The sequence below is a fragment of the Bos javanicus genome, chromosome 9 (genome assembly GCF_032452875.1).
Source record: "Bos javanicus breed banteng chromosome 9, ARS-OSU_banteng_1.0, whole genome shotgun sequence".
Classification (NCBI taxonomy): domain Eukaryota; kingdom Metazoa; phylum Chordata; class Mammalia; order Artiodactyla; family Bovidae; genus Bos; species Bos javanicus.
The window spans coordinates 60419417-60444693 of NC_083876.1; the positions used below are offsets into that span (position 1 = coordinate 60419417).

The 25277-nt window shown below is 40.3% G+C and overlaps 1 protein-coding gene and 1 pseudogene across 1 annotated transcript in view; both read left to right on the forward strand.

The window, feature by feature from the left end:
- The window catches only part of MDN1 (midasin AAA ATPase 1), a 140236-nt gene that overhangs the window by 48019 nt on the left and 66940 nt on the right, over nucleotides 1-25277 (forward strand). Inside the window, exons 21-42 of the mRNA XM_061427816.1 lie at nucleotides 1571-1718; nucleotides 2004-2114; nucleotides 4386-4537; nucleotides 5097-5275; nucleotides 5728-5936; nucleotides 6116-6262; nucleotides 6958-7099; nucleotides 8410-8544; nucleotides 8627-8765; nucleotides 9018-9156; nucleotides 9454-9584; nucleotides 12189-12333; nucleotides 14091-14220; nucleotides 15249-15467; nucleotides 16098-16295; nucleotides 17797-18005; nucleotides 18657-18779; nucleotides 20577-20774; nucleotides 21759-21866; nucleotides 22243-22431; nucleotides 24828-24917; nucleotides 25013-25276. Of these exons, the coding sequence (XP_061283800.1) occupies nucleotides 1571-1718; nucleotides 2004-2114; nucleotides 4386-4537; nucleotides 5097-5275; nucleotides 5728-5936; nucleotides 6116-6262; nucleotides 6958-7099; nucleotides 8410-8544; nucleotides 8627-8765; nucleotides 9018-9156; nucleotides 9454-9584; nucleotides 12189-12333; nucleotides 14091-14220; nucleotides 15249-15467; nucleotides 16098-16295; nucleotides 17797-18005; nucleotides 18657-18779; nucleotides 20577-20774; nucleotides 21759-21866; nucleotides 22243-22431; nucleotides 24828-24917; nucleotides 25013-25276 (3505 nt within the window). The remainder of the gene's footprint in view (nucleotides 1-1570; nucleotides 1719-2003; nucleotides 2115-4385; nucleotides 4538-5096; nucleotides 5276-5727; nucleotides 5937-6115; nucleotides 6263-6957; nucleotides 7100-8409; nucleotides 8545-8626; nucleotides 8766-9017; nucleotides 9157-9453; nucleotides 9585-12188; nucleotides 12334-14090; nucleotides 14221-15248; nucleotides 15468-16097; nucleotides 16296-17796; nucleotides 18006-18656; nucleotides 18780-20576; nucleotides 20775-21758; nucleotides 21867-22242; nucleotides 22432-24827; nucleotides 24918-25012; nucleotide 25277) is intronic.
- On the forward strand, nucleotides 9607-12179 carry LOC133253961 (mitochondrial import inner membrane translocase subunit Tim9-like; annotated as a pseudogene).

Genomic DNA, 25277 nt, shown 5'->3' on the forward strand with positions numbered 1-25277 from the left:
TGCCTATGGAAATATGTAACAGATAATACTCTCCTAATTACTTCTGTATTCACAGCTGAGAGTTTGAGTCCTTGGAGGATTCAAATTCTTTGAGGAGATATAAATAGTATTTTGATTTGCCTTGGTGAAATCCTTTGTGCAGTTTGCATGTTAGCCATAGAAGGGGGGAAAGCTTGATATAATTGATTGGGTCTGATTTGGAATTAATAGGGCTTAGCTGAATGATCTATAGAGTGGTGGTATGGCTTGGTACTTTTAATTTGAGTCTCTTTCCTCTTTTTTGCATGCCATTTGGAGAGGGTATAATCTTTGTATCAGACACCCTGGATTCTAGTGCTGGCTGTGTCAAACTAATTCTGTCATCTGGGGCATGTCACTTAATTTTCTCTGTGACCTCTAAAATGAAACATACATTACGTTAAGGTTTTGAAGTTAGATCATGTTAGTGTTTTACTTTGCTTTTTGTGCTTTATTCCTTTTTTTTTTTTTTTTTTTTTAGTAAGAATAGTTATTGAGTGGCTTAGGTGCTAGGAGTACAGCTGTAAATAAAACAGAATCTTTGTTCTTTTCATGGAGCTTTAATTCTGCAGGTGAAGATAACCAATAAATAAAGAGAGATGTACTGTTATTTTTGGTTGTGATAAGTGAAGAAAAATAACACATAAAATGTCAGTTAGAAAATAAGATGTGGAACCATGTTTTAAATAGGTTAGTCAAGGAGACATTTGTCAAAGGGCTTTGGAATGGTTTGTCACACCACATTTTAAAATCTGAGCACTTTTCGTTAGCCAAGAATAGTACAAATGTTCAGAAAGCTGGGGATAAAGCAGTGTGGCTCTTATAAGTGCTGGTAGTACAAGAGGTGCATGTTCTGTATATAAAAACTCACTCTGGAATGTAGATTCTTTCTACAAAAGAAAGGATAGCTAGATTGAAAGGAGGCAAGCCAGATCCCATTTGGGCAAGAACCTGAGTTTTATCTCTGACACACACTTGGTTACAGTTGATTTTGTGGTATCTGCTTATGAATTATCATGAATTTTTGAGGTTTGCATTTGATGTTTCCATCTGAAATTTCTTCCATCTTGTCATCTTCTGAACTTCTAAAGTATGTGGTAATGAAGATAGACATGGTCACCGAATATCAGTCTTTTTATGACTTTGTCATTGTTGGTTATAGCCATATCTATAGACTTTAAAATACACCATGACTTTTGTTCTCCGTGTGCTTGGCCATCACCACTGGAGTTTATACAGAGATTTCACTTGACTCTCATATTAAAGCCAACTCTGGAACCCTGTGTTAGGATTCAAAAGATTCTTGATAAGTACCTCTTAAATCTCCCTGTCTTTTCCTTAAGAGTCAGAGATTTCTCATCTCTCCTCTTTCCATCCTGAAAGAAACTGATCCATCTTCATTTTATAATTTTTGATGGCAAGTTTTATGTAAGCTTGGCCACTTAATCTATAAAAATGACTCTTGACCCTTCTGTAGAAGAAACAGGAACAACAGCAAAATAATAACACTTATTGGTTACTGAAATAAATCTGAACTGCTTCCTCTTTTTAGCTTCTACACTGCTGTGAGGAAAGAGTCTGGAACAAAATTGGTGGACGGGACTGGCCACAGACCTCACTACAGCCTTCGGACTCTATGTAGGGCCCTGCGATTTGCAGCTTCCAATCCATGTGGCAACATACAGCGGTCACTCTATGAGGTCTGTGTACAGTCTGTGTGGCGGGGAGCTTGGGGGGTGGGCATGCCCTGGGGAGGGAGGCATGGGGATGCAGGTGCCTGCTCTGTGTGCTTCAGTCAGACTAGCCCAGAATGTTTCATCCCAGAACTCTCACCTAACCATCCTCCTTTTTCTACCGTTGTAACACGTTTAAAAGTTGTTCTGTGCACCAACACCGCTCGAGAGGTTGAATTGTGTTCTTGGAATAAGTTGGCCTCTTATTACAGAAGGATAACTACTGTCGTGTATATTTGTGTTTTTTTCTAGGGCTTTTGTTTGGGTTTCTTAACACAACTTGACAGGGCCTCACACCCAGTGGTTCAGAAGCTCATTTGTCAACACATTGTCTCTGGCAACATAAAAAGTCTGCTGAAGCAGGTAGGTTCTTTTTTAATCTTTTTCTAAACTTTTGTGTATTTGGCTTCGCCGGTGTCTTTGTTGCTGTGTGCAGGCTTTCTCTAGTTGCGGTGAGTAGGGGCTACTCTTGGTTGCAGTGCACAGACTCATTGCAGAGGCTTCTCTTGTTTTGGAGCACAGGCTCTGGGCGCGTGGGCTCTAGAGCACAGACCCAGTAGTTGCGGTGTGTGGACTTAGTTGCTCCACAGCAGGTGGGATCCTCCAAGACCAGGGATTGAACCTGTGTCTCCTGCCTTGGCAGGTGGATTCCTATACACTGTACCACTAGGAAAGTCCTCTTTTTTGATTTTTGATGTAACATAAATGAAAGGCAGAAATATCAGATTGTTAGCTGTTTGGGTTTGTTGTTGTTTTTTTTTTTTTTTCAAAACTTCTTTCTATTTATAAAAGCAATCAGTTTATCCCACAAAATCTAAACATTAGATAGTATCTTAGTATTTAAGATAGTACCTTAGGTGGTGAAAAGTCATGGTAATCCTACTCTTTGGAAATTTAAGCCCTATAGATTGTCCTTTCCTTCTAAATCATATATGTGTGTGTGTGTGTGTATATATATATATATTAAAATAACTTTTATATATCAAATTCTGATATTTGTGTGTGTGTGTAGCTTTAGCAAGGTAAATTCTAATACGGGCATACTTCACTGTATTGCATTTTGCTTTAATGTACGTCCCAGATACTGCAGTTTTTACAGATTGAAGGTTTGTGGCAACCCTATGTTGTCAGTTGATGGTGAGCATTTTTTCTCAATAGAGCATTCTTAAATTTAGGTATGTACATTTTTTTAGACACATTATTGCATGCTTACTAGATTGTAGTACAGCATAAACATAACTTTCATATGCACTGAGAAACCAAAATTTTGTGTGACTGTCTTTATTGCAATATTGACTTTATTGCCATGGTCTGGAATTCAACCTGGAAAATCTTTAGGGTATGCCTGATATAGGGTATGCCTGTATATACCCATTCATAACATTATAAGTGTTATAACGGAGACCATCTCATAAGAATGTTCTGTAGCTTCCTTCTTAGTCTAACTATATCCTAGATGTATTTTTATGTCTGTACCAGAAATCACTGTGAGTGACATGCTTTCTGATTGTCACTTAGCATTTCATCAGAAGCTTATACCATAATTTATTTGCACACCTCTCTTTTGATCAGTGGTTGGACTTTTTTTCCCTCCTTTCCTTTTTGTTTTTCTGTTACACACGATTACCATTTCAGTTTGACAAAGGTAATTACAGAATGCATGGGACTGAAGGAGGCTGATAGAAACTGGCTCACGAAATGTCTTGTTCACATGTCAGTTGCTCTCACTTTAGGAAGAAAGGGCCATTGGGACTTGGGAGTACTTGGACTCAATGTTTTTTCCTTTTGAAAAATTATACAAGTAACACATGAATATATACTTTGGGTAAACTGTGAAAACATTGAGAAAAGACTTAAGCTTGCTTTGGTTATTGCAATACAATTCCCCTGCACTTATTTTTTGTATGTGTTCCTCATGGTTACACATGATGGAGGCTTAAGTTCTTTTTTCTTGCTGCCCTTCTGCCTGACTGAGGAGTCCTTAAAAGCAGTGCCTACAATTATGGCTTCAAGTCAGGAGGCTAAAAGAGCACTTTTCTGTAGCTGTATTTGTGACCACCACTTTGCCATTCTTATAGATCAGAAAGGGTCGTTTTGTATAAATCAGCTTAACTTCCACCACATCTTCAAAAGATTGTGCCTTTACTACAATATTATTCTTAACAAATTAGTTTCTCTGGGGGGTTGCTTTTATATTTAATGTCTTCCAGGGGATCCAGAATTTAGTGGTGTAACCCCCCCACCCCCCCCACTGCAATACAACACTGGCCTTGTTTGAGGAATGTGGTTTATATGAAACACATATTTTTGACCAAAATACTTGATTAGAGTGAGAATTTTGGTAGATGAGAGAAGAGAACTGAGTCATAAACTATCTGAGAAATTATTTTAAGTTCCCCCCAAATCTACCTACCCCTACCTGAATTTTAAGACCAGTACATGTCACCATTTTGTTCTCATCCCTCAAAGTAATTTTATTTTCATGTTCATCTGTGGATTTTAATGTTGAAAGCATCCAGAAAAAGGCAGCATCCTTGGTGACAGTTCAACTTCCCACTCTTACACCCCTCTCTGAGAGAATACCATAGCTGTCGTGGGACTGTGGTTTATTTCTCTGACCCTTGTGTCTTTCAGCCTATTCCAGAACCGAAAGGAGGTAGGCTTATCCAGGTGGAAGGCTACTGGATTTCGGTGGGAGACAAGGAGCCTACAATAGACGAGACATACATCCTCACGTCTTCTGTCAAGCTGAACCTGAGAGACATAGTCCGAGTGGTCTCTGCAGGGTGTGTGGATCTTTCCTCTCACTGCTCTGATGTCTTACCAGGATAGTATTTGCTCAAAGGCTAGTCCTGCTTCCTTAACGTTCAAAGAGCTTTCCTGTTACTCATTCGCTGAGTGAATAATTACTTTCTAAAGTCAGTCATGCCACTTTTCACCTGGCACAAAACACCATTTCTAGTTGTACCATTTGGTGGGAGCGGTACCTGTGCAGATAATTTTCGCCATTATTAAGATTGCCTTTAAAAAAAAAAAAAAGATTGCCTTTTAGTATTTTGCTGATGGATACTCATCACCTATTATTTGTTAAGCGAGTAGTAGCTAGTCCCACTTACAGGTTCTTACTAGTGCAAGAGGGGCTGGAATTACTTTCTTCAGTAGTTTCTCAGTAGCTGTTTTTACATAGAAACTGCTCAGGGCTTAAGAAATATTCCATAGTGCATGGGTGTATAAAAACGTCCTCTTAGGATATTAAATGTTTTAGTCATTTTTTTTTAAATGCTACATGATTTAATTCTGGTTTTTGTCTTTTTCTAAATTGCTTTACTGGTTGATCTTTTAAAGAACCTATCCGGTGCTGATTCAGGGAGAGACATCAGTGGGTAAAACAAGCCTGATCCGGTGGCTGGCCGCAGCTACTGGTAACCATTGCGTGCGTATTAACAACCACGAGCACACGGATATTCAGGAGTATATCGGTTGTTACACATCTGACTCCTCAGGGAAGCTTGTGTTTAAAGAAGGTAGGATTATTATTCTGTTCCATGGATTTCCTCAAGCAGTCTTTAACCTTTTCAGTTGAGGCACATGGATGCCCTAACGGCTGTTTTTTCTTCCTCCCTGGGCTCTATGACAGATAAGTGGTGATGGTTAGGGCTGATGCTTCCGTTGGGCCACACTCATCTTGTCAACTGTAGACAGGACTAGGGCTCAGTTTTGAAGAGTGTATGTTTCCTTGATATTTAACACCACAAATGATTTGGGGACATGACTAGCTACAGAGAGTAATTTGCTTTGAAATTTAACCATAATCTTGCCTGAAGAATCCCAGGGACGGGGAGCCTGGTAGGCTACCGTCTATGGGGTCACACAGAGTCGGACACGACTGAAGTGACTTAGCATAGCATAGCATAGCATAGCATATAACACTTTGGACCAATTTATGCACTGATTCTCATTATTTGTTTCCCCTAAGGTGTTCTTATTGATGCTATGAGGAAGGGCTATTGGATTATTTTAGATGAGTTAAATTTGGCCCCCACCGATGTGTTAGAGGCACTGAACAGACTGCTGGATGATAACCGTGAATTGCTCATAACAGAAACACAAGAAGTTGTCAAAGCACATCCTCGCTTCATGCTCTTTGCTACCCAGAATCCCCCGGGACTCTACGGAGGCAGAAAGGTGTGTAGCACTTGCCCCTTTTCTCCTGTTTGTCACCACATCGTGTAAGTCTTCTTGGTAAGACTGTGTTTTTACCTCTTTTGAAGGATTTTTCTTTTTATAGTGAATAACAGAGCCTCCACTTTGGAAATTAGATGCAAAGGCCCTCTTTATCATGTCGTTCTCTGCACATTTCCCAGGTGCTGTCTAGAGCCTTCAGGAATCGGTTTGTGGAATTGCACTTTGATGAACTGCCTAGTTCTGAGTTGGAGACAATCTTGCATAAGCGGTGTAGCTTGCCACCATCCTACTGCAGCAAGTTGGTGAAAGTCATGCTGGACCTTCAGGTACTCCACCTCTCCATCACTTAGTGACAAATGGACTGTGTTGGTCAGATTTGGTAAATAGAATCTGAGGCCTCTTAGGGTAGAAACAGCAGTCCGTCCATCCTTTTATTATTTTTTCTCAGAGTAAGGATCTTATCTTTAACATGCATTCCATTAATATTCTTTTTTTTTGGTTTTGTTTTATAATTTGGCAATTTAATAACGTTAAAATTTTTCTGATAATTGTGTATGATGACATTCCCTACTTGTGGATAATATTGAAACATTTACTAAGGTTGGAATTTGGCACTGACAAAGTTTTCATTTTTTAAATGAATAAAATAATCCTTGAATGGACCTAACTAAAGAGATCCATCCTTGTTGTGTGACTTTTCTTGTGAACTCTACAAAGCTACAGGTTTTTTTTCTTTTTCTTTTTTTAAGGATATCCCATTTATTTTGGGGGGGTTAAAAGTGGGTTTTGTCAGAATTAAACATTTTTGAATCACTCCCTAAAAAGCTAATAACTGCCACTCTTCCTCCTGTGGTCCTACACTCTAGGATTACTTTTCCTGCATGTTTGCCACTACTTGTATTATTTTTTTGTAATCTTTTCCTATGTGATGAATCTTTTCCTTTGGGAGCCTAAATTTGTTAGCAATTCTGTACTTTGTGCTTGTCATCACCCTTTTTCATTTGTTTTGGTGCTCTAACAGTCCTATCGCAGAGGTTCTTCAGTGTTTGCTGGAAAGCAAGGCTTCATCACCCTCCGTGATCTGTTTCGGTGGGCTGAGCGATACAGATTGGCTGAGCAGACGGAGAAGGAGTATGACTGGCTGCAGCACTTAGCCAACGATGGTATGCTCTCAGCACATGCTCTCCGACTGTTAACTTAGGGTGAATCACAAGCTATGTTGTTAAAGCAAATCTTGCTCAAATTGTGGTCAGTATATACATTTTACTGGGCATTGCAGGAACAGAGCCTTTGTCCCTCAAGTCTAGACTGCTGTTATTAGCATCCTGTTTCTGCAAGGCCTCTGTTCTGTTACATTTTGGTTGCTAAGGTTTTCTCGCTCGTACCTTCATGTAGCCGCCTGTGGGAGTCTGGGTATGGACATGGTGCCATTAGGAGTTTAGGCAGGAGGTTGGTGGTTCTTTGTGCACCACTTACCTGCAGTGTGGTGACCGTGCAGAATCCTGCTTATGCCTTAGAAACTTGCAGAATACTGACAGATTAGATGATACCAGAGTTCTAAGAGAAGGCGGTCATGTCATCTGAGACTCAGATTTGGTCATTTTGATATAATCAATTGGAAGAATTTGTATGCTCCTCTCCATGAAAGCCTTTCAGAATCTTCTGATTTGAGAGGTCTTGGTGAGTCATTAATAGGGTGATTAATAAGCATGGAGAAGAAATAAAACTAACCCATGGGAGTTGCATTTGCTCTTCTTAACTGGTAAAGAATAGAGGAAGGAACATTCTTTTTTTTCCCCATCGAGGTATAACAAAATATAACAGTAAAATGGGGGAGGTGCTATATTATTTTATGTAAAGCTCAGTGTATTTTTATATATGTGGATATACATATGTAAATCACCACCTCAGCTAAGATTTAGGATATTTCTGGTAATACTTCCTCGGAGGATTCCTTCATGGCTCCTGCCAGTCTTAACTCCTGGAGGTAACCACTCCTCTGACGTCTGTCACCAGTGATAGATTCTGCCTGAGCTTCTGCTTCGTCTAAACAGTATCATGCAGTGTGTGCTCTTGTGTCTGGCGAATTTTCACTCAACCTCATGTGAGGTTCAACCATGCTGTTTTGTGTATCAGAACTTCATTCCTTTTAAATTATTACTGTGTTGTAACCCAGTGTGTGGAGATATCATATGTTTATCCATTCTCTTGTTGATAGACATGCAGGTCATTTCTACTTTTTAGCTGTTAGAAACAAAGCTGCTCTCAACATTCCTGAATGTCTTTTATTGCCCACAAGTTCATTTGTGTTAGATTTACCTAGCGATCATGTTGATGGAGTGAACAGTTAGTTGTAGTAGGGTCTCTTTGTTTTCCAAAGTAGGTCTTCAGGTTTCCTCTTCACAGCAGCTAATGCTCCATACTCTCAGCATTCCTTGGTATTAACACTAGACGTTTCCTTTTTTTCCCCAAGGTTTTATGCTTCTGGCAGGCCGAGTCAGGAAGCAGGAGGAGGTGGTTGTGATTCAAGAAGTCCTTGAGAAACATTTCAAGAAAAAATTATGTCCTCAATCGCTCTTCTCCAAAGAAAATGTCCTAAAATTGCTGAGTGAGTAGGCCATCATATCCCAAGGAAAATGAATTGAGTTGTACTCGTATTGGAACCTAAACGTGTACTCTGCCTTTGATAGGTAAATTGTCTACTCCGATATCCACCTTGGAATCTAAGTTCAGCCACATCGTGTGGACCGAGGGCATGCGGCGACTGGCGATGCTGGTGGGAAGAGCATTGCAATTCGGTGAACCAGTGCTGCTGGTTGGAGACACAGGGTAAAGTCGAGACAGGGTTCTGTTCCATAGAGTTCATACAGCACTTGCCCTTCTGGATGAGAGACTCGGTAGGGTGCTGGTGTTTGGGGGAAGGGCTCTCTGAGGCAGAGGGCAGAGGCCCTGTGTTGACCAGCAGTCTCTGTGGCTTTGCTGAGGCTCTCCCCAGGGCTCCTTTCTCTTGCTGCTTGGGGTGTTTGTGGAGGTGTATTTGAAATTCACGCTCCTTGCTAATCTGGTTTGTGTCTCTCACAGGTGTGGGAAAACTACTGTCTGTCAGGTGTTTGCAGCCTTGGCAAATCAGAAATTGTACTCAGTCAACTGCCACTTGCACATGGAGACCTCAGACTTCCTGGGGGGGCTGCGGCCAGTGAGACAGAAGCCAAATGACAAGGTGTGTCCAGAGCAAGTGATGATGTTTCGTTCATCTAAAGAACTGACGGTGGCTCTGTGCAGGAGTCAGCTGAGGGGTTTTGTTCATGGTGGGGTGTTTGATTCCCGATTTGATATCTTATCTTCATATTTTCACTGGTCTACGTAGGGGCTCCATGAGCACCTTGTTACACAAGTTCTGTTCCTTGACCTGTATTTTCTGCAGAAGGACCCTTTCACTAGAGGACACGTGCTGGCTACGTGTGTATTGTCTTGTGGAGCTACTGACTCTTTAACCTGCTGCTTTTCCAAATTGTAGGAAGAAATTGACACTTCAAGACTCTTTGAGTGGCATGATGGGCCTTTGGTTCTGGCCATGAAGGAGGATGGCTTTTTCCTCTTAGATGAGATCTCCCTGGCTGATGACTCTGTCCTGGAAAGACTCAACAGGTACACACGTGTAAGAGGTTTGCCCTGTGTTTGATGCTTTTGCTGGTCTGGGTTTTACAGATACTAATCCTTTTGCATGGTAATGTTCTTCATAGGTCTGTTGAAAATGTTTGAAAACGATGGTGAGCAATTGCTCTTTTAGGCTTTAGCACTCAGTTTCTTCTTTAAGAGACCTAGTTCTTCTGTTTAGGTGTTAATAATCAGAAAGATGGGACTATGGGATGCTAGGGCTAAAACAAACGAGCCCAAGTTAGAACCTTTTTTTAAGGCAAATTATTACATGGCCATTGATTTTTTTTTTTTTTTCTTAAAGAAATAGAATCAAAATCCTAGGTGTTATTCCTGTAAGGCCTTTCAGTACCCCAGGACAGGACCCTTACCCTCCATTCAGACCTGGCTGGCTGCACAGCCCCCAGCCTCATATTGGTATTGGATGTGAGAGCCTGTGCTTAAGTAAGAAATCAGGCCTCTCTGGAACATTTAAGCAAAGGTTGGACTGCTGATTTTCCAGAAGAGAAAGGAAACTCATGCATCAGAAAAGGTGACAAATGAACATTCCCAAAGAATATGGCTGCACAAATACCAAAATCTGATCAGATAAGGCAGTTTAAGGATTTTCTTAAAGCCTTGAATAAACTTACAGAAACCTGCTTTTTGGACTGTTAAAGACTTTAGGCAGGACAAGAAAAGTAAAACCTGAAGTGAACTCACCTGTTTGGAACATGGCTTCCAGAAATTTTTTAAATGACAAGAAAAATATGCATGAGATTTCAGGAATATCCTGTCCGGTAGAATGAGGCCCTGGCAACCAAGGCAGGACATCTTGGGCACCACGTGGAGTCCTGATGGATGGACCCCTGATGATCGAGTGCCAGCAGCGATTGCACTGGAAGTGAGGGTGGTTCACCTAAAATCCCCTGAAAGCAGTAGCCACTGTGGGAACCAACCATCTGTCATGACTCTTTGGCAGATACAAAGCACCAGTAAACAAAATTGCTGTGGACCAGGAATTACCAAAACAGAAGGTCTTGTTGTGCAGTGAAAATAGTAAGATACAACAGTCATTGAGACCTTAAGACTCAGCACATTGGTCGCATGTTTAGAAAAATAAAGCATTGTTTATTTAAAGTACATGTTCAATCATGAGATAGAAAAAAATGTATTACTAAAAGTAGGATAAATGGACATAGCAGAATAACTAGACGAAAGGACCTCAGATCAGTGTGGATCTTGATGATTAACTGTTTTTCCTGATTGAGATACAATGTACACGTCATGACATGTACCTGTTTTGAATGTATAATTCAATAAGTTTTAGTAAATTTACTGAGTTTTGCCACCACCACAATCCGGTTTATACTTCCATCATCCCAGTAGGACCCCTACTTTGCATTTACAGTTTATATTTGATCCTCCCTCATGCTCCAGGAAACTGCTAATCTGCTTCCTGTCTGTATAGATTTGTCTTTTCAAGACATTTCATATAAGTCATCTCTTCTGTCACTTTGCATCAGTGTTTGGAGGTCCATCCATGGGTGTAGCCTACATCATTAGTGTGCTCCTTTTTAAACGAAGATCATGGCATCCGGTCCCATCACTTCATGGGAAATAGATGGGGAAACAGTGGAAACAGTGTCAGACTTTATTTTTCTGGGCTCCAAAATCACTACAGATGGTGACTGCAGCCGTGAAATTAAAAGACGCTTACTCCTTGGAAGGAAAGTTATGACCAACCTAGATAGCATATTCAAAAGCAGAGACATTACTTTGCCAACAAAGGTCCGTCTAGTCAAGGCTATGGTTTTTCCTGTGGTCATGTATGGATGTGAGAGTTGGACTGTGAAGAAGGCTGAGCGCCGAAAGAATTGATGCTTTTGAACTGTGGTGTTGGAGAAGACTGTTGAGAGTCCCTTGGACTGCAAGGAGATCCAACCAGTCCATTCTGAAGGAGATCAGCCCTGGGATTTCTTTGGAAGGAATGATGCTAAAGCTCAAACTCCAGTACTTTGACCACCTGATGTGAAGAGTTGACTCATTGGAAAAGACTCTGATGCTGGGAGGGATTGGGGGCAGGAGGAGAAGGGGACGACAGAGGATGAGATGGCTGGATGGCATCACTGACTCGATGGACGTGAGTCTGAGTGAACTGCGGGAGTTGGTGATGGACAGGGAGGCCTGGCGTGCTGCGATTCATGGGTTCGCAAAGAGTTGGACACGACTGAGCGACTGATATGATCTGATCTGATGTTGATAATACTGGATTTTTTTTTTTCACTCACCTCTTGGTGGTATTGGGTTGTTTCCTGCACTTATGAATAATGCTGCCATGAATATTTGCATTCAAGTCACCCATTTTTAAACCAATTGTCTTAATAGGGCTTAAAGTAGAAAAAGGAATTCTTTTTCTTTTGATCAGAACTGTTGTTCCATGACACAGGAATTAGGATAACTAGCAAAAAATATTTTGAAGTTTGTCATAGGAGACCATTAACTAAAGTGAAAACGCAGCAGAGATGATTTTATTTTCCTTTTTAACAACTCTGTGACCACAAAAGAGAATACAGAAGCCTTTTCTAATCTTACATTCTCGAATTTTTCTTCCAGTGTCCTTGAAGTGGAAAAGACTCTGTTATTAGCTGAAAAAGGCAACCTTGAGGACAAGGAGAATGAGGTAGAGCTGTTGACAGCTGGGAAGAAATTCCGTATCTTGGCAACCATGAACCCTGGGGGCGACTTTGGAAAAAAAGAGGTAAAACTGTTGTTAAAACATAATTTTTTTCTGTCTTTTGACCTCAGCTCTCTGGCACCCATAAATATAGTATGTAAAAATTCATCTAGAATTATATGTTGCGTAGGAACTGAATAAAAAAAATCCAGAAAGATATTTCAGAGTCATTATAAGGTTGAAAAGTAATTCTAACAGATAAAACATTTCCTTACTTGACATTTCCCTTTTTGTATGTGTGTGAAATTTCATTGTTTCAATCACTTTGCCTGGCTTTGTACATGTGTTATTGTAACAGATTCTCATGGGAGCTGTGTGTGGAAGTTATTATGCTAGGATTATGGATGAGAAGAATTGAAACTGAAGTTTATTCTCATGTTCTGCTCCTACAGTCTACTCTGCTGAACACAGGGGTGATGATATGAGTAATTTTAAAGTGACACGAAAGCAGTGGCAGCCAGGATCCTGTCCTGGTTTTGCAGGTGGAACATATCAGTCGTCTCAGGTGTTGTGTGGGTCACCCTCAAACTGTTGGTAAAGCAGAGGGTGAGGGCAGTGTCTTCTGTTAAGAAAGTGGTGTGAGGGTCCAGTTCACTTGGAGCACCCCGAACCCCATGGCTCTCAGGCTCGTGAAGCCTTTCAGTGAGAAGTCTGCATTGTGTTTGGGACCCTGGTCTGTTCGGGTTAGGAGGGAGGGGTGGGCTGATTGTTGGTCGGGATGGCGAGAAGAAAGAGATTGATCAGGAGTAAAAGCTATTAAGATTCTTGGTAACTTGATGGGCCCCTGGAATGTGAAATTGGTATTTCAGGCCTATTTTTCCTCAGTAGTATGAGAACAAAGATGATCGCTGTGCTTCGAGAAATGTACTAAGAAGAAATAAAATACGTCACAGTTTCAAACAAAATACGAAAATAGGCTTCTTGGCAAGTGGAAATAACACAGAAAGATCTGATTTCAAAGTTGTGTGTGTTAACTTGCCTGGCAGGTTTGCTTGAGTTTTTTTGGACAGAGATTGCCAACTTTTACCGAAGGGAAAGCTGCCTTTTGGTTTGCATGCCTTGCTTCAGACAGAGTTGGGATCCTGGAATTGGGGCCTGGCTGAGCCAGGGTGGTGCTGAGCAGCATGTGGTCCTGCTGTGCTCGGCTGGGTAGACTAAAGTATGGTGTTGATCCAGTTGCCCAGTAAAAGGAAATCACTGGTGCACTGTTGTGAATGGGGGTTACCTGACTTAGGGGAAGGGTGAGAGAATCCACACTGAGGCAAAGGCTCTTGAGACTGGAGGACTAGACTGTTTATTGTCATATAGGCAGTAAATATTCAGCTCTTTACTTTTTCACTCCCTTTGAGCCATATCCAAGTTTTCTCCCTCTACTTCAGACAGCTCTCCCCTATGGGAGGATAGCATTTACTTTTTCTAAGCCACTGGTTAAAGTAGCTGAAGGGAAAGTAAAGGGAAGGGCCTCTGCTTTGGGGAAGGGGTTGGGATTTGGGAGTCATCAACTGGGGCTGGAATCCTCCTTGGAGCACGGACTCCATGAGACCTTGAAGTTCTCTACCATGATTATAAAGAAAATGATGGGAATATGAGTTTAGGGAGTGTGGTGGAGATTAATGAGATGACATGTGTTAGGAGCCAGGACAATAAGTAATAAATGATAGATAGTAGAAGAGGTAAGAAAAGAAGCTCTGGGTATTTGACAGATTTGCAGCCAGCATTCAAAAGATTTGTTTTCTAACTTTTCTCGCAGATATTCACACTAGAATTTGTGTTCTTTGTAGCTATCTCCTGCCTTAAGAAACCGCTTTACGGAAATATGGTGCCCTCAAAGCACAAGGCGTGAAGATTTAATTCAGATCATCAGCCGTAATCTTCATCCAGGGTTATCTCTGGGTAGAACAGATCATAAAGGTGAGAGTATTCAGGTGTGTGGGGTGTAGTGGGGCAGAGAAGTTGTGTGTTGGAAGGAGGGGAGTAGGACATTAGTAGTATGTGTATATGGTATGTTCTAAGGAAAAATGGGAACGAACAGATCTAAGGAAAATACTAGCCTGGTACCTTCTACTAAAGTATTGCTCCTTCACCAGGGTTACTAAAGTTTAGTTTTCTGATGGTTTCACCTGTTGGCTATCTTTATATAAGATTTGTTATTATAAAATATATAATATTCGTTGGCTAAAGATAAGGGAAATACAGGTTTTTTTACTTGGCTATGCCATGTGGCTTGTGGGATCCTAGTTCCCCAACCAGGGATCAATCACTGAACCACATGTAATTCCCAAGAAAATGTGGTTTGAATTTTAGTGATTACCACCTTTAGAAAATGTTGTAGAATTTTCAACTGTGTTTCTTCAGTAGTTGTCAGCTAACTTATTATTTCACTTTAAAACTTTTTTATTATGAAAAATTTCAAACATGAATAGTATTTTAAAAGCTACCATATACTTATAATCTAGGTTTAACAATTCTTAGAATATTCAGTGAGAGCCAAAACATCTTTTTTTCCTCTCTCTCTTAATTGAGCCTTGATTGCCTTGATGTAGCCATATTCTTGGCATCAAACAGATTAAATTTAGTACCTATTTCTGGTCTGAGCCGTAATACAAGCCCTAATCCAAGTAGTGTCTGGGTCACTTTCCCCTCTTTCTTAAAGAACATGAAAGGATATCTGCTTCTTTGAGACTGAGGTTTATGAATACTTTATTTTTTGGAGCAGTTTTCAGGGAACCTTCTTAAAGACTTAAATTCTCAAGTTTTCTTTCTGGTTTTTTGTTTGTTTTGGGGTAGGAGTAGAATGCTGTTCATTGAACCCTATGGAAATGCGATTACAGCTGTGGACCTCGTGTTCTTAGAAAAAGACCGTCTGTGGGCCCCAGGTTGCAAAGCCCCGTTCTGGAGTCTTCGTAAATAGCAAACCTCTATGCTTCCTTGTGTCTTAGGGGCTGACATAGCTGAGGTGATGCTGGATTTCATTGACTGGCTGACCCACCAGGAGTTTGGTCGAAGATGTGTGGTCAGTATCCGAGATATCCTGTCCTGGGTCAACTTCATGAACACGATGGGGGAGGAAGCTGCTTTGAAAAGACAGGAGACCATCTCCACGGTGACGTCTTTTGTCCACGCTGCGTGCCTAGTGTACATAGATGGAATCGGCTCAGGTATGTGGGCTGCTGAGAACAAGGGGTTAGGCCAGAGGGCACCATGAGATGGAGCAGGCCCAGACCTCTGACCCAGGGGCTGTGTACAGATGTATGTTAACATTTCCAAGACTCACAGTGATTCTCATTTTACTCTTTTTGAGAGGCGATTGTTATAAAAGAATGGAGAAAACTTTTCACTGCTTACAGACCAGGGATTTAGTAAGCACGAAATAGTGATTCTGATTGAAGACTGCTGGTAATGCTCTTGAAGAATTTAACATGGTATTTCTTAACACAGTCATTTAGAGTTAATCGGCCAGAATCCTGTAGTTTTAAGTTTACTATAGTTCATTAAATGTAATATTGAAGTCTTTTTTCAGCCATGAAAATTACAAATACAAGCCCACATGACTAAAAGTAGTACCACATTGGTTGCTCTTTTCTCCAGGCTAATTTATCATGGCGTTACTGGAGTGCTTACTGAATAAGCTGCTGTTGAACTGATGATCTGATGGTTTTGGGGGAGCAGGGAGTCACACTTCTTAGTGCTGCTTACATTGGCTATTATAGTTCACCTAGAATCCGGCTGCATGGTTGTGAAACTTGGTACCCTGCTATCATTTGATGGACTGATCCTCTTTCTTCTAGGGGTAACTTCCTCTGGGTTTGGTACGGCTCTCTTGGCTCGCAGAGAATGTCTGAAATTCCTAATCAAGAAACTTTCCAAGATAGGCCGACTTACAGAAAGTCAGAAAAACGAATTGAAGATTTACGACAGACTCAAAGACAAAGAATTCACTGGGATAGATAACCTGTGGGGAATTCATCCATTTTTTATACCAAGGGGTAAGAATGATCTTAAATAAATGAAGATTCTCTTGTGGTTCCTAGATAGTTGACTTTTATTGTGATTTTTAATTTTAGTGTCTCATACTCATGGTTACTTTGGAACTAGATAACTGAGTTAGAATCTGACTTGGTATAATCATTGTTGTGTGGGTGGTTAAAATATATATAACTGGCATGCAAAAATAGATAATATAGTCTTTGATATATGAATAAATTGTCCCATAAAATGCACTTATTCTTGTATTAGTGCTCAAAATAAGACCTTTCCTAAAGTGGTGATTCAGCCCATAATGTTTCAGCCATAGAACTTTATTACCTTTTACCAAAACAGTTTTGTGTACCCTTGAGGGCAGGCATTATGTCACTCACCTTCCTGTCCCTGGTGTCTGTCATGTAGCCTAACAGTCATAGACATTCAGAAAATGAGAGATGGATGAGTAAATGAGTGGTTAAGTGGGAAATGCAAGTGGATTTAAGTTATAATCCTTGCTCTTATTAGGTTGCCTCTGTCAAATATTTAAGTGAAGTAGTTATATTAGATATCTTTCCAGGGTACTCATGACTTTTTGGATTATTGCTTCTCTAGCAGAGTCATTTATTTCTTGTCCCTCCTTCCTCTCTGTGTTAATAATTGTTGGGCTCCAGAAATACACAGAATTGTGGGGGTTCAGTGACGAACTAAACCAGCCCAGCTTCCTGGCTGAAGAGCATTGCCCCTTTCCCTCTCCCTCATCAGTGGTACTGTTTTCATCTCTGATGTGGCCCTTGTGATCTAGCTGTTAGATCCCTTCCCGAAGCCATCGTAGTAGTATTCAGTTCTCTCATGTAGGAGCTGAGTGCTTGTGGCTTGGGACTTAGATAGTCCTTGCTTCCGCTTTCATAGCTGAGAAAATGTTTTTCTAGCTCCACTCCAAACTGATGTACCAGTCTGAAACTTCTTTCAGAAGACATAGTGCATAAATCTTAAGCCCTTTTAGACTGGTATTAGTCCTGCACTTCAGCTACAAGATGCATCCTGAATTATCTGGTGGCTTAAAACCTTGAATGAAATTGTTTATGTGGAACCATCTGGTCTGTATGCCTAGCTTCTGCTTGAGTTTTAGGAAAATATAAGTACAGGGTAAATTGTACAAGCACACGGCGTAGTGATTCCAGGTATAGGTTGTGAAAGGAAATATGCAAAGATGCATGCTTGCAGTTCCAACCTGTGTGTAGACGTAAGTGTGGTCATCACAGATGAAAAAAGTGTGCTGCTGGTTGTTGCTGGAAAGCACTTTATGAACCCAGAAGTGAGGAAATATATTGAAATAAGGTTAAGCATTTTCACCACAGACAGTACTTCACTGACTGACAGTCTACTTGGTGGATTTTTCTAATCTCCAGTTATATATATAAACATATATTATATGTATAATATATATATTATATAGTTTTATATATATATATATATCAACTTTCGTGTGATGTCCAGCTTACATGCGACTTTTCTCCACTTCAGGCCCTGTCTTGCATAGGAATGATATTGCCGACTATGCACTCAGTGCAGGCACCACAGCTATGAATGCCCAGAGGCTCTTAAGAGCTACAAAACTGAACAAACCCATCCTACTGGAGGGCTCCCCTGGTGTGGGCAAGACGAGCTTGGTGGGAGCCTTAGCCAGGGCTTCAGGCAACACACTTGTCCGAATCAACTTGTCAGAGCAGACGGTAAGCTTCATCATGCTGCAGCTGATGGGGATAAGTATAGGGAGTAATATCTTTATCTATTATAGTGTTTCCTAGTCAGAAATAATTATGAAGTTATCAGAGCCCCAGATATTTCATGGTGATGAAGATCTCAGCAAACCTCATTCTCCCTCCGTGTTCATTAATAGATGACACCTGTAGTATTAGTCTCTCTAGATGCTTTACTCTGTTTTGAGATAGAATCACCCACTTTGGTATTTATTGTAATATAACCTGTTTGTCTTTGTCCTTTCTAAAGAAATTAATTACAGATAAAATGACCTTTAAACAATCTTATGAAACTAGGGGACAGAGATGACAAATTAGAATCTTCTGGGATGGGGTCTGGGAGCAGAGCCTAGGCATTGTTTTGGTGTTTTTTAAGCTCACCAGTTTGTTTTCAAGCACAGCCAAAGTTGAAAACTGTTATCTAGGACTCTAGTTGATAGATTCTTAGAGTGCTGTGATGAGAAGGTGCTCCGGGGCTCCTGGTTTGAAATTGATTAGTTCTCCATTGGGTATAAGAATAAGAAGTGGCATGAGGTCTAAGTATCATTTTAGATTTGGGGTCTTGGGATCTAGTTAACTTTTTATATAATATTGGCTTTCCCTCACTTCTTTTTCTTCTCATAGGACATCACAGACCTGTTTGGAGCTGATCTACCTGTTGAGGGTGGCAAGGGAGGAGAGTTTGCCTGGCGTGATGGCCCCTTGCTGGCAGCCCTGAAGGCAGGCCATTGGGTTGTGTTGGATGAGGTGAGAGGACAGCCCATCAGGCCACCAGATAGGATCAGACATGTGAGGAGCAGGGCAGAGTTTGCATAACTTGATGGCATTTTGCATCAGATCACCTTGTTGGCTAGTAAAGACAAATTCTCCAATGAAAAGAATCCTCTGTGGTTTCTTTTACGAATAAGGAAAGTCAGAAAAGCACATACAGAAGCCCCCCTGCGTATCACCTACAGACTCTCCTACTTTTGTGAACTAGCCTCCAGAAAAACATTGCCTCTTCACTAGTTTTATTCTCTAGTCTGTGGTAGGCTTGCTATGTTTCTATTTATTTTCAGAGATAAACATAGTTTACAAATAATGCCAGACCACTTCATTTCAGCCGAAAGGCTGGGGAAGGTTATAGTAGGAAGACCCACACAGAACTCTGGGGAGAAAGCAGTCAGTGTTATACCTGCAGGTCGGGGGTAGATTAGTGACCAGAAGACTAGAGCACATCGTGAGCCACGTAAGTGCTGGGTCTCCATAACCGACAGGCAGCTAGAGAGAGAATGGAGATGTGATGCACTAAAATTTAAGATGGTGGCCCAAAGAACTGAGTACTTTGGTGTGTTCAGGAAAGGGCGAGCAAGCAGTGGTGCAGGTTAAATGATAATAAGTGACGAAAGTATCATAGATCACTTCTGACACAGGCCCCAATAGGTTCCCTAGATTTGTACCCCGTTGAGTCTGCAGTGACAGGACTGCCATGGGATTCCTTTTCTGCTGAGCTGCTTCCTACTCATCTTGAGAAGAGATTAAAGAGAGGGACAGATTTTGCCCGTCTCCCCACCCTTCCCTCCCACCCTCACCCCCCACCCCCCGCTGAATTTTTGGTGAAAGATAGGTGATAGGATAATCATTAACCAGAAAAAAAAAAAAAAAAAAGAATGCCTAGTTTCAAAGCTTGAGACTGTTGACCGAATCATATTTTGTGGAAATGCATGTAGGGACTGCCAGACAACCTGGACTTGAAGTCATTATGTAAGAGCAGCTTTTAGAACTTGACTCGTATGGGGGTATATAGCAGAGTTTGTGCTTTGAGTGCTTGTGTAAATGTGGCACTTGAAATTCTAATATAATCTGATTCTTGGCCCATTTGCATTTTATTGATTCACATTTCACAGTTGAGGTTTTCCATGTTATCTAAAAACCACCAATACTTCACATCCCTGAGCTCTAATTCAGCTGAGTTTAGCTCCGTTCAGCTCTTCTCATTTCTGGGACACACACAAATCCTCATACTTGTTATTCACAAAACTGTTGGCATCATTAGATCCACATTATGTGGTTTATATCATGACTTTGAAAACTGTTTGGAGATTTTATTCAGATTTACTTGATCAAGAAAGGATGTTTACTTATTTAAGTATGTAAAGAGCTAGCTAGCTTCTTTTAAAAATTCCCAGATATTTAAGCATGAGATATCTTTGTATTGGTAAGCTATAATTTATAAAGCAGGCCAATATAGGAGCAGGTAACAGATACAGCCTAATTTTTGAGACTAATTTAACTGCTTTTAAAGAATTTAGTCTGACTATTCAGTTTACTTAAAAATTATTGCTATTTTAAACACCCCAAATTTCTCTTAACATATAGATGAAATATTAATAGTAGACTGAATACATGTCATTTCAGCTTAACAAACACAGTGTTACCAATGTTGTTTGAACTCTGTCCCTATCCCTGTTGAAGATAAGACTACTTTTCATGTGTATTATTCCTATGTTTTTTGTTTTAGCTGAATAGCATATAAAATAAATATGCACTTTTTTCTCCAAATAGCTTAACTTGGCTTCTCAGTCAGTCTTGGAAGGACTCAATGCTTGTTTTGACCACCGAGGAGAAATCTATGTTCCTGAGTTAGGAATGAGCTTTCAAGTGCAGCATGAGAAAACCAAGATTTTTGGCTGTCAAAATCCTTTTAGACAAGGAGGCGGAAGGAAGGGCTTGCCCAGGTCTTTCCTAAATAGATTCACTCAGGTAAGATTTACTGTTGCCCAAAAACCAAAGGTGGTCCCAGGGGTAATAATAGCTATGAGGGTGCCCACTAGGAGGATGAGACAGGCTCAGTGTAATAGTCTGCTTCTCGATTTCATGTCTGGATGTGATGGCTGTTAGTGTGACTGATTGCTGTCATCTTTTCTCTCCTGGTATGAGTCCTTTATCTTAGGTTTAAGAGGACCTGGTGTGTTATCAGATGGAGGAAAGTAAGATCACCACCATCTGGAGGATTCTATTACTGTGCTCAGGGACTAAGGCCAATCTTTTTAAGTGTCTGTTAGAACATTAAAAAATTATTTTATAATGAAAATAGTGCATTAATCTCAGAAAAGTACAAAAAACTACCATGAAGAGTAAAAAATCCAATTTCTCCATACCAAAGTCAATCACCACTGATAGTTGTATCTGTTTTTATCGCCACAGCAGTGTGTGTGTGTGTGTGTGTGTGTGTGTGTGTGTGTACATACACTTACTTATTTTAACATCTTTTTTCAAAGTAGTGGCTTGGAAATGCCTCTAGATGTTAGCTTTCTTTAATGTTCCTTTCTTGGTAATTAAGACTTTACTAAGTATCTTTTAAGAAGTGTATATGAAAAATTTCAAAACTGTTGAGAAGTTGATCAGATTTAAAAATGAATGTTGTATACTTACCATCCAGATATTTGAGAGAATTTTACATAATAGATTAAAATTACAAATATTCTTAAAATATTAATTGCAGGTATCTTTCTCCAAACCATTAGAATGAAGCTAACAAGAAAACCTTCTGCTCTGTATTTCAAAGATTTTATATGATTCCATATCCTGAGAATGCAAGAAAAGAAATGTCTGTAAATGAGATATATATATTTCTAAGGCATTGTTCCTTTGGTATTAAATAAAAATACTACTTAGGTCATGGCAGTCATGTTTGGTAAAGAGAAATGATGGTGTTTTTTTTCATATTATTTTTGGATTTTATAGGTCTTTGTGGATCCCCTTACAGTAATTGACATGGAGTTCATTGCCAGTACTCTGTTTCCAGCCATTGACAAAAATATTGTTAAAAAAATGGTTGCTTTCAACAACCAAGTAAGTACCTATTTGCATTAATTGTTCTTTATATTTCTGGCTTATTTGAATCATCGTTTTCTCAATATGGAATACTACCTCATTACCAGTCTCTGCAACTGAGATAAATCATATAGAACTCGAAAAGTTCCTAGTGGTTCCTAGTGGAAGGCAAGCTACTCATTTGAGAGTTACAGTAATTCAGGTTTGTTGCATGTATCATTTTATAATGCTTACAGGGTATTCCTGGCATGGAGAAGCCTGAGTCGGGAGGAGACAGCTGAATCCAGCCTGTTAATGTGTTTCAGATTATGTGTGCACTTGTACTATGTTGATAGTACTTAACACAGTCCCGAGCAGTGGGAGGTGCTTCCCAGTAAGGGTGTTTTCTTTTCAGATTGATCATGAAGTGACTGTTGAAAAGAAATGGGGGCAAATAGGAGGACCCTGGGAATTCAACCTCCGCGACCTTTTCCGCTGGTGTCAATTGATGCTCGTTGACCAGTCCCCTGGGTGTTACGATCCTGGTCAGCATGTGTTTTTGGTCTATGGTGAGAGAATGAGAACCAAGGAAGATAAAGAAAAGGTGAGTTTCATGCTTGCTCTTTGTATTTCTTTGATTTCTCCCTGAGGGAGAGAAAGGCTGTATTTGCATCAACAGTACCAAACTCAGTAACACAGCTTGGAAATTTAGAAATTAAGGGCAGAAACAAAAACTTAATCTGTCTCAGAGTGTCATAGTGTAGTTTGCTTTAGAGGACACAGTTTGCTTACCTATCTACATTGCCATGATCGCTTACCTTCTTAAACAGTATCACCCTGCAATAATAAAGGCTTGGTCCCCATCACCTGGGTTCCAGGCACAAAGATGAGAAGCAGGAGGAGAGAGGTGATAACAAGTAGAAGAGGAGGGTTTTCTACCTTTAAATAAATGTCAAATTGCAAAATACTTAATCTAGAAAGTATAAATAGATAAAAGGGAGGATATTCTGTATCTAAATAAAAGTAAAAAATACCCCTTCACTCCAGTGCTTTGGCCACCTCATGCGAAGAGTTGATTCATTGGAAAAGATTCTGATGCTGGGAGGGATTGGGGTCAGGAGGAGAAGGGGACGACAGAGGATGAGATGGCTGGATGGAATCACTGACTCGATGGACGTGAATCTGAGTGAACTCCGGGAGTTGGTGATGGACAGGGAGGCCTGGCGTACTCGATGCATGGGGTTGCAAAGAGTCGGACACAACTTAGCGACTGAACTGAACTGAAGTAGAAAATAACACCAGAATTCCTCGCTTAGTAAACTGTAATAATGGATGCATTTTGCTTTGTGGTATTTAAAATGCAGTTCATGGAAAATTTCACAACAGCTGCAGTTAGGAGATGCTGTCATGACCTCTTACAGACAAGGATCCAAGGCTCAGTCATGGAGTCTGTGTTTTGAGTGGCAGAGGCAGCTCGCCAGCCCAGACCTTTCCACTTTGCTTGCTATTTCTTCTACTATATCACAGTTGCTCACAAGCAAAGTAACAAAGTAGTACAAATTCATGTGAGTTAGAAACAGAAATGTGAACATGTGGCTGTCCATGGCACATGTGGCTCTCAGACACTTTGGTTGTGCTGCTGAGAGCACAGATCCTTGTTTATGTGGTATCCAGAATCCAGCCCACCATTAACAACTCATGTGTAACATGTGAGTGGCTTTCAGTCTTTATACCAGAACAAATTATTCAGTTCATTTTTTTTTAATTAATGCAGCTTTATATAATTCACCTATCATCAGTTGGTATTTTAATTTCTTTATCAACTTACTCTAGTATGTTAACTGTGGCCAGACTGGCCAGTGTTGAGTAATTGATGTTGGTCAGATGATGAGTTACTGTAAGGTGTGGAAGGTTTCTACCACTCCTTCAATTCAGTTGTTTTAGTTGACCAAATGTTTTCTGAGAGGAAAAGAAAACTTAAGAAAAATAGTAGAAGGAGAAAGGTTATAAAAGTAATTTGTAATTTTTAACTCTGGTATACCATCAGAGAGAGGAGGTGGTATGCTTAAGAGTGAAATATAAGGTCAAAAATCACCCAGACCCAGGAGGGAGCATTTTCTTCTGTGGTGCTTTTTGGCTCTTAGTGTTTGACACTCATTTTGTCTTTGTCTTTATTGTTTTTATTTTCACTCCAGTGTACATTGATTAGTATGAGTATTGCTATTTTGTTCGAATGCACTACTTATCGTAAATACTTTGGGTGGCAGGAATCTTTGCTGTTGCTGTGGACTAGATTAGTGATTTTTATACATCCTCATCTCCTCTTAGATTTTTGAAAGAAATGCAAGAAAGAATACTATTAGCAAAAAGTTTTTAACCGTCTTGCTGCTAAGGAAGGGACAAATAAATGTAAATACAGAAATAATGCTTTTCTGCATAAATATTTAGAGGGATAACAATGCTTTTCCAGTCAGACAGGCTTAGATTTAAATTCAGTTACCATCTACGAGCAAATCACATAACTTGTGTGAATATAATTGCCATATCCATAAAATGGAAATAGAAATATTTTGAGAGGGTATTTGGATCAGAAGTAATCTATTAAAGCACCTAATATAATGTTTGGCACATGGCAGGTATCAGGAAATGATGGTCATTGTTCTCCATAAACTTCATGCTTCTGTCTTCTACCTTCTTGAAAGCAAATTAATATTTTATCTTGAGATCTGCTATAGTTTCCATAGCTCTGTTTTAATTTATGGTATATTCTCTCTGGAATCTCATAATTTGAGGTTATTGCTCTTTTCTTGACCTTCCATTTATTTCCTTCTGAAGAGTTAAATAAATACAATCTTTAATAGGAAAATTCAAAAGGGTAATAACTCACAATTTTGTGATTTTCATATTGCTGTTCCTATTTACTAGTGTTTATTCTAGAAGGTTTGGCCCAGAATTTGATGTAATGATTTGCGTTTTGATTTTATCATCATCTTCCTTTAGGTCATTGCTGTGTTCAAGGATGTGTTTAATTCAAATTCCAACCCATACATGGGAACCAGGCTATTGCACATCACTCCCTATGATGTTCAGGTGAGGCAAACGGCTAATGCTCTTCCACAGTCCTCTCTGGCTTCGGCTCCCACTCCAGGCACACTTGTGAAATCTCGCTGGGCTGTCTTTTTCAGCTGGGCTACTCAGTGCTTTCCCGTGGCAGCTACGTTCCTCCACCGACCTGCCGTCCCCTGTCGCTCCTGCACCAGTCTTTACAGTCACTGGAGTCAGTTATGAAGTGTGTACAAATGAGCTGGATGGTCATCCTCGTGGGGCCAGCCTCAGTGGGCAAGACCAGCTTGGTTCAGCTCCTGGCACACCTTACTGGTCACACTTTGAAGATCATGGCCGTGAACAGTGCAATGGACACTACGGAGCTTCTGGGTGGATTTGAGCAGG